This window comes from Hyalella azteca, unplaced genomic scaffold (genome assembly GCF_000764305.2).
Source record: "Hyalella azteca isolate HAZT.00-mixed unplaced genomic scaffold, Hazt_2.0.2 contig12776, whole genome shotgun sequence".
Classification (NCBI taxonomy): domain Eukaryota; kingdom Metazoa; phylum Arthropoda; class Malacostraca; order Amphipoda; family Hyalellidae; genus Hyalella; species Hyalella azteca.
Window position 1 is genome coordinate 49,644 of NW_025942723.1, and position 12,658 is coordinate 62,301.

Genomic DNA, 12,658 nt, shown 5'->3' on the forward strand with positions numbered 1-12,658 from the left:
GTCGACGAAAAGCCATCAACGAAGGATACGGCAGCCAACAGACTGTTCTAGGTTTTGGCGGCGGCGACCGGGAACGCTCTGTCGCCGACTGTAGGTAGACGTGTAGATAGAACGACGAGGTCCGCTGTTCATGACGAGTGCAGTCGTTTTCTAGAAGGCAGATCCAACGCGCGCTGCAGACCTTACGTGAGATAAGAAGCCGCCATACCGTGAAGGCATCAGAACGTCAAGAACAGCGACCCTGAACTGCATACGCAGCTGTATGCACAGCCACGTAGCTGAATTAAGCGGTAGTGATTTTGGCTGTGTGATTATTCATAGACAGTTCAGAGTCCAGCAAAATGCCGAGGTTGCAAACCGAAGACGCAGGCATGACGAACTCGTTGCCCACGCGAACAGGGTTGATGACTGATGCTGCGCCGAGCAGTCGCAAACCAAATGAAGTCGATTTTGATGCATTGAGCTGGAGCCGGTTGAAGCGCATTCAGTCTGAGACGGTGTCCATGCAGACAGACATCTATCTGGTCGTGCAGCGCTGCAGCGTCAGCCGGTGCACGCTGCACAGTAGCCATAAATATGGGTGTCGTGGCGAGCAAAAGCGGATTCAAACTATGTGAATCAATTATGTGCAATACGTCAACAGTATGTAACGGGAAGAGGATCGGGCCGAGAACTGAACGCATTGTAATCTATTGCTGGGATAGGACTCGAACCGTCGCAGCTGTACAAAAATCTGGTGAAATTCATTTTAAATTTATTAGTTATAATAATCCGCTTTTCTGGCCGGTGTCAAGCCGAACCCGAAGAAGAATCATTGCAGCAAGAATATTCAGATTTCACACACAACTCTAACCGCTCGGTGCTCCCGCTTCACCGGTGTTTTGCCTAGCAGTTCTCAGAAGGCATACCTGCAGCATCTCACCTCGGCCGCGGTCCTGCTCTCCTATTGGCCTGACGTTGTGGTGGCTCGACGAGAGCGTGGTTCCCCTACCTCGAGATGACATTCTCCTGCTCGGTTGCGGTGGCGCGCTGGTGCTACACTCCTTTAATTAAGCTCCGGAGACGTCAGAGGTGAGGCTTGATTCTTGGCCAGAACCTTGCTTACCTCGCTCCCAGCCAATTTCTCTAAACTGGATGATCCTTCTGGACTAGACCGTTGACAAATTGTGAATTCCAACCATTTTTTGTAGAACACTGATATTAATAAGCTAAGTACTTTATTCAACCAATTCTCAAGTTTGGGTTTGTTTACCAGCAGGTGTGAAACGTGCAATGTTCATGGCCAGCCATGGAAGACCAAGCCAGCCGTGAATCCATCCTTTGAATTTTAATAAAGCCTGTTCAGTTTCTAGTAGCAAATCCTTTCTTATTTACCTGAACAGTTGAATTAGTCGCGGTAACTTACTTAGGGGCGAACATTCACAGACATCTTCTATTACTATTAGAGATTTAATTCAATGTTCAATATTTTTGTATAGCAGCACTGAGCCGCGCAGGCCGAATGATACGTCAAGTCGACGGGGATGCATGCCAGAGGCGGAGTAGCAGCTTGTGTGCTGAAGCAGTGTTGGTTTAAAGTTCGTGTGGTAAGATAGGTCAATTGACTACAGCTGCTTAGGTGTCAGGATGACAATATCTATAGCATTTAGATGGTTGATGTTGAGAGTTAAAGGGCTTATTTGAGAGTTAGGGGGCTGATTTGAGCCTTAATTTGCTGGTCTACGGCTGCGCACCCAAGTCGACGCAACAAAGAGGCGTGGTCGACCGTGTCAAACGCGGCCAACAGGTCGAGTAAAGCTAGTGCCGCAGTGTCGCCACCGTCTACTGCGCGTAGCGTGCCCTAAAGCACCTCCAGCGAAGCGGTTTCCGTCGAATCGAGATGACGGTATGCAGACTGGTGGCGAGGCATGAGACCGGACAGCTGAAGATGGTTGTTCAGCTGTCGCGCCACAACGCGTTCCAGGAGTTTCTGCAAAATCGACAGGTTGGAGATGGGTCGATATGATTTGGGATCAGAAGCGTCAATGTGTGGTGTTTTAAATATAAGAGTAATGTAAGCCGATTTGAAGTTCATCGAAACAACACCATCAGTTATACAACAGTTGAAAAGTCCGACCAGAAAAGGTGCTAGGGTTACAAAATTCTTCTTTGGTAACGACGTCGGCAGCGGATCGCTAACACACTGCTAGTAAGGAGGCGCGCGCACTGCAGCGATGACATCGTCAGCTGTGGATTCATGGAGCAGCAGTCGAACGAGCACGGCGCAAATGTTGCCGGCAGAGCATCGGCCGATGACGCTCGCACAGCAGAAATTTTGTTTTAAAAAACCGCATGGATATCCTCCACGCTCACATCACCCGAAGCCCCTGTATGACCTTTTTCCAAGAGTTTATCCAGCGACCGCCACAGCGCCCGAGGATCGCTGCGTTGCGCGTCGACTCTCTGGTGCCAAACTGATTTTTTTAGAACGAAGAAGGTCGACATAATTGCGCCGCACATCTCGCCAGGTGAAGGCAACAGCAGCAGGATTGCCGCGTCTGCTGGCCCGGCAGACAGCCCGCTGGAGCAGTCGGACCCCTCGCTTCGAAACCCGAAATTCATTGTCGAACCATGAGCCGGAAACAGCCCGACCCATTCCCATCCGTGTAGTGTGAGTCAGACACAATGAATGCCCTACAGGTAATTTCGTATCTTATCGGATTGCAGGGACCGCACAGACCGCTCTGCTTGTCAATATTACTCAGGTTACAAGATGATTTCTAAGACGTTCCTTGTCAGGTACGGGTAAAAAAATATCGCAATATTCTAGTAAGTTCAGTCAAATTGAATTTTATGACATCAATAAGATTACTTAACTATCTTTAGTTATTTCATGCCTTCATTTACGATGAGCAACACTGAGGACACTGGCTCTTTTTTTTTCAATTTTATAACTTTGGATTACCCTAATAAATGAGGTACAGTCACAGCTCTACTCAATGATGCACTGTATTATGCAGAATTACTCGGAGTTCATTCATATTTAATACAATTTCCGGGTCTGGCAATCAGTTATTAGCATGGATTCGGTTTCATGGCTTGAATATTCTGCACACTTCGGCCAACTCGATCCTCGTGTTTTCAAATACATTTATCCTAAAGGATAGTACGAACATGAGAATTTGAATCTCTATCAAAGATTATGTACCCCAACAGCGAGTTCGCTAATCTATCCTTGTAATTCAACAGCAATGCCTCAAGAGTTTGCCGTTGGATTTTACATCCAAGATTTTAGAATTGGACCAGATTCCTCAACATTCTTTTTCATCGCCAATGAACGCGTTTTAATCATCAACGTAGACCGACCATCGGCGTCAAGTGTGCTCCATTGCAACGCAAGATTTCAATAAAACAAACTGCGTAGAAAATATATTTACCGCCTAGTAAAAACGAGTATAGCTTTTCAAGTAAATACGACCATATAAACGAAATGAAAATATTGACAACAAATAATATTTTTCGCACCAAACATATATAATGAACTGAATAAATGCGTTTAACGGCGAACTAATAGCGACGTAGTGCTACGCGTGAGCGTAGACCTACGTGAGCTTAATACTTCACTTCAAATAGTTGTTTGATGCGTTATGTTGGATGTTAAAGCTGCACTTCGTAGGTTCGTAATCAACGTTTATGTTCATAACATCAGCGAACAGATCCCTACACATCAGCAGCTATGAGGTGCCGACACATCAGCAGATATGAGGTGCTGACACATCAGCAGTTATGAGGTGCCGACACATCAGCAGTTATGAGGTGCCGACACATCAGCAGCTATGAGGTGCCGACACATCAGCAGCTACGAGGTGCCGACACATAAGCAGCTATGAGGTGCCGACACATCAGCAGCTATGAGGTGCCGACACATCAGCAGATATGAGGTGCCGACACATCAGCAGCTATGAGGTGCCGACACATCAGCAGATATGAGGTGCCGACACATCAGCAGCTATCATGCACAACGACTTAGGGACGCCATATTGCAAAAATTTCCTTCTCAATGTGGGTTCGAAGGAAAATGTTATCAAATAACCTTCAGAGTTAACATCAGGACGCATTTTGTTGGAGTAACCGCTTTTCATTATTCGTTGTATCAAACAAACTTAGCTATCACGGTCAGTCACAATCCGTTGCTCAATTGCGAATGTTCAACGATTCAGAACGCGAGACTAAGAATTATAAATTTTAGTAACCACTGATTATTCTTTCAAATTCTGAAATTGAAATGATATTCCTAGAATGCAAAATAAACTATATTCCCCTTAACTTGAGAGATGAGTAAAATATCACGATCTCAGCGCCAGTTGCCGTATCTCAGGTTAATCCAGCATTTCCAAATAGACGAACTCACATTAAAATCCAACAATATTTGTCATATTGCAATAAACAATCCTTAATAATAGTACTCTCAAATCCTCTAATAATATAAATCAAATAAAGGTTGACTAGCCAAACTAAAAATAAAACATGGCCTTAGACGAAAATTCAAGGGAAAAACAGAAGACACGAGGCATTTGTGTCAGCAAGACTTGTGGTTAAGCAAAAAATAAAACGTAAAAAGGTAAAAATACGGATTTAAAAATGTATGAAATAGAAATAAGACTAATGCATAGCTGTTGCGAAAAATGCGGATAGGAATGTTTATTCTTTCAGTGAAAGACACATGTTCCTTTTGAATATTCAGCGCTCCATAAAAAAATTATTAAAGACTTGTAAGTGAGAAGCCCGCAGCAGCCTGCAGACGGGGCTGTAAACACAACGATAGCTCCTGATGCTCTGGCACGCAACACTTTATTGTCATGCGCTTTAAAAAAGTCTCCACTTATATCTCTGAGTGACGCTACAGAACCTGACAAATCGAGGCTAGAACTAACGTTTAGTAAGTCGCAGAAAAATAGTAGTCTGTCTTAAGAATATATTTAATGTCCATATTGACCTCAAAGTCCAGTAAGTTCATGAGTAACAGAATATTATACACTCAAGGCAATAAGCGAGACTTGGTTCAAATAGCAATGAAATTTTTTTCTTGTGTGGGCAATCCTGACCCAGTGTGACGCGATAGAACTACGTCCGCTAGAGCTGTGGGAAGAAAGTGTGTCACTATTTGAGCGATATAACCCATTCATATATATGAGTGTGCTATTATACGAAGTGTGTTGCGGGATCAGGGCGTCTCCATGGGGAAGAAGACAGACCGCAACCCGGGGCTGATACACGATATATAAGGAGGGGTCAGACCCCAGCCCGGAGCTGCTCTACGACATGGATGGGTCAGACCCCAGCCCAGTGCTGGTCTACGACATAGAGGGGTCGTGGAGGAGCAGGTTCGTATCGATGTTCTCTTTCACTTCTGCAGCTCTGCGCATCACTTCACTTCGATGAAGGGCCTCCAGGTCATTTGTGTGCAATTCACACCTGTGAACAAACCGAGGAAAATTAGTAACAAATAAACAAATAAACTACCATTTTACTATAATATTAGCATAGCGTTACGGTTGCCAAGGAAAGTCGGAAAATCAACGCTAAAAGACCTACCGGCATCAGTCAACGGTACCTCAAAGACTACGTTGCTGGCAAGTAGTAATAGAAAAATTAACAGAAATAAAACTTGGCTACCAACTTTTTCACTAAATAAATGTCTAATACCATTCACCATAATGTGTACAGGATCAAACTTGTACAAATAGATTTTAGGTCTCCTCATCGCCTCTGCACTTTCCTGAAAGAAATTTATTATCCAATTGCAGTAAAATTTAAAATCAAAACAGGTCTCAGGAACCACGGCATTTGCGTGACCCTGTTACATATGAAGCATCAGTTTTTCAACGCGCCACATCACACTAGCCAACCGCAGCCGCAGCCACCAACACAACGTGCAAAATTCATTTCGGAAATAATACTCGTGATTGATGGTTTCGCTTGGAAAGCCATGAAGAATTGGATGACGGAATTGCGAATTTATAACAATTTTTGATGAATTCTTAACTATTTACGAACTTTAACCCAGTGGTTAAAGTTCAGAGTAGGTACCAAGATTGGCGCAGAGAGGCGCGAGTTCTATCCCAGCTCTGTGCGCCAGTTTCTGGTCAGAATCGGCGAGGAGGCCAGGCGGTTAAGCACAGCAGAATTGTAGCCGTGAGTTGCGAGTTCGAGACCGCAAAATGCTGTGAATGTTCTGCGATGTTAAGAATCGGCGACAGGCCTACGGCCTAATAAACGCTGAAACCGCTATTATTATTATTATATTATTATTTTAGAGTTACGAACTCGTTAACTAACTCTAGAACAGTCGAACTCACAGCAGCGTATTCTGGAGCAGTCTTGTGATAGCTGGATAGCCGGAGCATATTCTCGTAAAATACTATTATTATGTTTATATTATTCTGGGATTATGATGATGCCGTCTTGACTAGAAAAATGGCAGGTAAGTAATTACAAGTTCTACGCAGTGTCAGTTGCAAAAAATCCGTAACTTGCTGAGGCAATACCACATGGACGCATAATTTCCACGTGATAATACAAATGGTAGGCAGACATTACTATTGCATGTACTCACGTGCCGTTGTGGAAGTGGTTGTAGTCGACGATGGACTGCCTGCAGATATAGCACATTTTGTTCCCGCAGGAACACGTCATCTTGTTGCAGCCTGACTCCTTCACGAACCTCTTGTGGCATTTGGGACACTCTCTGTGTTTTGGATTGATACATAAGCACACATCACACACTGTATGCCCTCATGCAAACATCAACTGCTCTGTATTATCTTACTCACATTTATGTGTATGACTTACTAGACACTTAATATTTACATAGATTAATTACATTAAGATACACTTAATATTTACTGAATCAATCAACAGTCGCCCCCCAGCACGCACCTGACCAAAGCCTCGGACATCTCGTTCTCGAGGTGCGTCCTGGCATTCTTCTGGTCGTCGGCCTCCTCGCATTTATCCGGCGTGTGGTCGGCCTTCTTGCACAGCCTGCAGTACAGACAATACGTTCAGCACAGCCTGCAGTACAGACAATACGTTCAGCACAGCCTGCAGTACAGACAACATGTTCAGCACAGCCTGCAGTACAGACAACACGTTCAGCACAGCCTGCAGTACAGACAATACGTTCAGCACAGCCTGCAGTCTGTCTCTTATACACATCTAGATGTGTATAAGAGACAGGTTCAGCACAGCCTGCAGTACAGACAATACGTTCAGCACCTGTCTCTTATACACATCTAGATGTGTATAAGAGACAGACCTACAGCGCACCAGCTGGTCTGCAGACCTACAGCACCAGCTGGTCTGCAGACCTACAGCACCAGCTGGTCTGCAGACCTACAGCACCAGCTGGTCTGCAGACCTACAGCTCCAGCTGGTCTGCAGACCGTAGGCTCAAGTGTTCCGCATTCCTGCAGCGGGCGGAGCGGCGCAGTTTTCCTCCGTCGCGTTCAGTCACAGAGGCCGGGGAGTTACATGGCCGGGGACTCCAGGTTAATGAATGAAAATACAAGCGGATAATTTACTATAGGCTCAAGTTATAGCCACCTAGAATCAAAATAAATGTTGAATATTTTATAGTTTATAACACAAAAGTGTTCAAAAAGACATGATGTGTTATAAACTGCATGCAATCTTCAGAAAGGCATCAAGTTCAATAACATTAATACCAAAACAAAGTAATTCACATGACACTGAAAGTTCATGAGCAGTTTGATCGGAGGTGTCTGCAGATCATCTTCAGATGGAGCTTTCGGTTCCGCGAATTGAACTTCGCAGAGTAGTTTGATCGTCAATTCGAGATAATTTGATAAGTTAAAATTGCTCTCTTTAGCTTGATTTTGCGTAGCTCTGAAATTTGTTACGACTTGATCGCTAAATGTAATCGTATAAATAAAAACAACTTATCTGAGATCTGCAAAACTGTGAGGAGTCATGGATATAATTATTCATGATTGATGCCAGTGATTGTTTTCAAGGTCTTCCTAAAATTCTGGCGGTGCTCTACAAAAACGTCTATATACATACGTACGAAATGCATCGAACTTAATTGTGTTAAAATCCATAAAACAAAAATAATTTTTCGACGTATCAGTCATCGCGATTCACTAAAAAATGTATCTTTGTTTCAGTATTGCACCATTATTCTTTTATACACTCACATTCAACTGCCACATCAAGCGTAGGTACAATATTAAGTTTTCGTACGACGCTTTTAGTTTTCACCGCGACCGTATTTAGAAGTAGCGTTCCCTGCCCTGTCAGGGTGGCCCAGTGTTCACAGTTCAGAGTACCAAGATTGGCGCAGAGAGGCGCGGGTTCGATCCCAGCTCTGTGCGTCAGTTTCTGGTCAGAATCGGCGAGGAGGCCGGGCGGTTAAGCACAGCAGAATTGCAGCAGTGCGTTGCGAGTTTGAGACCGCAAAATGCTGTGAATGTTCTGCGATGTTAAGAATCGGCGACAGGCCTATGGCCTAATAAACGCTGAAACCGCTTATTATTATTCTTTGATTGTTCCAGCTAATGCTCCGTTCGCTGCGCTACTTTTATTCTTAGTTAGCGACATGTAGGCTTATAAATTTGTTAGAGTTCATCATCAATGTTATAGTTGAAAATTGTTTCATAGTGCTAATAAATTTCATGTAATTTTTTTTCGTGATAGAGTAAATTATATTTTTAATTACAAATTTATGACACTAAAGTCATAAATGACCAATAAGTTGACGATTGTGTAACGCTATGCATCCATATTTTGAAAGTCGTAATTTCCTTCTAAATTTTGAATATACTTGTTCGTCGGAATTCAATACTTTTGCTGATTATTTTAGAATGTTCTGTATTTTTATTATATGCGGAATTTTTTGTCCCGCAGTTTAACAAGAAAATATAAAGAAATGAGTTAACACGTTGACTACGTATTGGTACATATGCGTACCACGAAATGTATTTCTCCTGGAGGTAGTGGTACATGATTTAGGTTGCCCAAAATCGGCCATATCCGAGAACAAAAAAGGCCAAAAAAGGCCGATAATTCAATGAATACTAGTTTATTTGTAGGTTCCGCTATAAAAATTCCATATAATTTCTTTTTGCAGTATTTAAAATTTAATTAGGAAGTACCCCTATCATAAACTTTAGCCAGCCAACGCAATTGAGAAAAACTAAATCACGGAATTTGGCCGGAAAAATGACCGTCTGGCGACCCTGCTTAAAAAAGTACAAAAAATGAAATAATAGTGCAAGATGAAGCAATCGTAGTCAACGTGTTAAGGTTGGACTACGTCTCCTTTCAATTGTTTCTGCCTGGTTAGTTCTGGGTGGCTCTTCAAATTCTAGCCACGACATTAATGTTGGAAAAATTTTCCCAAATCTTGAGTAATATTGAGTAAGTTGTGTAGGAGTAAGGTATTGAGTTGTGTAAGAGTAAGGTATTGAGTAAGTTGTGTAAGAGTAAGGTATTGAGTTGTGTAAGAGTAAGGTATTAAGTTGTGTAAGAGTAAGGTATTGAGTAAGTTTAATAAGGCATTACTATATAAACATTACAATATACAAGACATCACTACAGTATGCATAAAAAGGAATCCCTCTCTATTGCCCAGGGATGTGCTTCGTTGACACTAACATTTGTAACTGTAACATTTGGATGGGCTTGTGTCCCCAAGAATCATGCTCTTATATAGGGACTTTCATTACATATCGAGAAATTTGCAAAAGAATCTCGCACAGACTTATATGCGACTTACGATGCTTGAATTTTAGTAGAAACGGTTTTTGTATAAAGATTCAAGCTACAGAGATTTAAACGCAGCTCTAGATAATAATATATAGAGATATAAACGCAGTTGCCAAGCTCTGCCTCAGGCGCCACGCAGTTGTCAAGCTCTGCCTCAGGCACCACGCATTTGCCAAGCTATGCCTCAGGCGTCACGCAGTTGCCAAGCTCTGCCTCAGGCACCACGCATTTGCCAAGCTCTGCCTCAGGCGTCACGCAGTTGCCAAGCTCTGCCTCAGGCGCCACGCAGTTGCCAAGCTCTGCCTCAGGCGTCACGCAGTTTCCAAGCTCTGCTTCAGGCGCCACGCAGTTGCCAAGCTCTGCCTCAGGCGCCACGCAGTTGCCAAGCTCTGCCTCAGGCGCCACACAGTTGCCAAGCTCTGCCTCAGGCGCCACGCAGTTGCCAAGCTCTGCCTCAGGCGCCACGCAGTTGTCAAGCTCTGCCTAAGGTGCCACGCAGTTGCCAAGCTCTGCCTCAGGCGTCGCACTGCCTCGTTTTTGTATCAGAGTTCACACGGCGTAGCAGCCAAGGTCGCGTTCACTTAATTAAAGAAGCTGTCGTTTATCGTTACAATTACTGAGGCTTGGAGCTTGCTTGTGTGAACGAACCGCAACCGTACGTTCATTGAATAAATGGTGAACAATGAGGAAACAATATACGTTTCTTCGGCCATTTTTGTATATATTAGAATTTAGTCAGCACATTAAATTTAAAAATTTCAGCATTTCATCAATGTAGTTTCTTAAAAATTAAGCTCAACATAAATAGTCATATAATTATTGATAAATATGATTATTCAATAATAACTATACCGATGATACTGAATAACTATACCGATGATACTGAATAAGCTGACCTGCTCCAGCCTATATATAGCTGGGGAACCTGAGACGTGACCCGATGTTTAACACACTGCCAGAGGTCAGTGTTGATGTTTAAGCCCTTTCACGGGCAAGTTACCATTTATGGTCACTTGAAATCACTATACAAAGAGACCCACCACGGCTTCCAATCTGTGTTTGAGGCTTCTTTATCATGCCCCAGTCAATCACTAATTATCTAACCATCGTTCCATGCATAGCATCACCACCTATCATGCCCTAAAATTAAAATATAACCATTTAAATGAAAGTTCTGACTCGGACAATGAAATTGACGCTCTTTTCGCAATTTTTCAAATGGCGGACGTATAAAAAAATATATAATTATTTAAGGTAACTTGATTAATTTGAATGAAATTAAATTGTTACGTTAATAATTTTTTTATTTGCATAAATTAAATTTTAATTATAAAGAAAATATTTCTCGTAGTGACTGCATTTAAAAAATTCTTCAAGTGTGATTGAAACCTTCAATAGGCAAAATTTTCAAAAACACATACGAATAAGTATTTCGTATATTACTTCGTATATTATTTCGTATATTACTTCTTACTCTCTTGAACTGGTCTCTGAAATGTTTATTTCTGGATATTTCAAAGTTTGTCCGCTAAAAGGTAAATCGTAATTCAAAACTTGCTAAGTATTTCATTTTCAATTCAATCTGCCTTCATCTCCTCACGTTTTAACAAATAATTGATCAAGTTTTCATATGCATAAGTTTTTATATCGCAGAAAATTGCCTCCATATTTCAATTAATTTTAATATAAGATCATTATGTGAGCTTCTGACTTTATTTTCTAGTAGTTATTTATCATTCATTTCACAGGAAGATAGAGCATTGCACGAAAAGACAGAGAGATCCTTTTTTTGCATCTGACTCATATATTCAAATTATGCGAGACATAAAAATATTTGTTGTGAAAATAATGAAACTGCAACTATAGGTCCAAATTAGATATGCAAGCGAAATTAGAAAATTACAATGAAATCATTCCTACAGTTGGATCATTTCAATAACTTATATCAATAGTGATTAAACTAGAGTATAACTAGTGAAAATATCCTCCATTAGTAATTGGAAGGACGATTGAAAACTTCTGTTAGTCTGACGGCTTTAGGTTCACTGCAACTGATTGCTGTGGCACTGCTACACTGCAATGCTGCGGTGGAACTGATTGCTGTGGCGCTGCTACACTGCAATGCTGCGGTGGAACTGATTGCTGTGGCGCTGCTTCACTGCAATGCTGCGGTGGAACTGATTGCTGTGGTTCACTGCAATATTCATCCAAAATTCCATACGCTGATGGTTTAAGCATTTTTAAACGCCCTAACCTTGTATTACGCGCGGTAAAACTTCTCAGCACAGGGACAAAAACTTCTTCCTCCTGATGACAATTGGAGCGCGTCGACGACGCGCAGTGCAGTCAGGGAAATGAATGGGACTCATTGTCCCAAGTATAGTGTTACACTTCAAAAAAAGTTATTTGAACTTAATGGGTTCGTTCAATGTATCATCGATCTGGGAACTCGTTACATTATTGTAGCAGAATTCGTTTTTGCTGTTTCATTAACAAAATATTCATTCAAATGCGGGGTAGAAGTGGGAATTCGACTCGTCAGCAACCGGAAACGCCATGGCCTAAAATTTAAAATTTTTCGATGAAAATTTGGTTCATGGTGCATGAATATTAACATGGTTCAATTCCATCATTATTGCTGATACTGGCTCCTTTTTTTACAAATCCTTTACATAATGCTAAGGAACTGTTTGATTTTAACCTTAGCTATCCTAAATAAACGCTAATTTATTTTTGATGAGTAGGAACTATAAAGTGGTAGAAATGATCATTTTATTCTGTTATTTAAAATGAAAGATCATAGAAACATTAATTTACGTAGATTTTAACCTCCATTAATACAAATTCAAGCGTTCACGAGAATGATTTTTCTCTGCATTAAGGGAAGCCA

At 41.9% G+C, this 12,658-nt stretch overlaps 1 protein-coding gene across 1 annotated transcript; it reads right to left on the minus strand.

The window, feature by feature from the left end:
- Positions 1-3,396: 3,396 nt before the first annotated feature.
- LOC108670381 (probable E3 ubiquitin-protein ligase ARI10) lies at positions 3,397-7,197 on the minus strand. The gene is made up of 4 exons (XM_018157849.2): positions 7,067-7,197; positions 6,919-7,023; positions 6,596-6,727; positions 3,397-5,454 (listed from the first exon to the last, which is right to left on the minus strand). The coding sequence occupies exons 1-4, from the start codon at positions 7,195-7,197 to the stop codon at positions 5,334-5,336; spliced, it is 489 nt and encodes a 162-aa protein (XP_018013338.1). The 3' UTR covers positions 3,397-5,333.
- Positions 7,198-12,658: the final 5,461 nt, after the last annotated feature.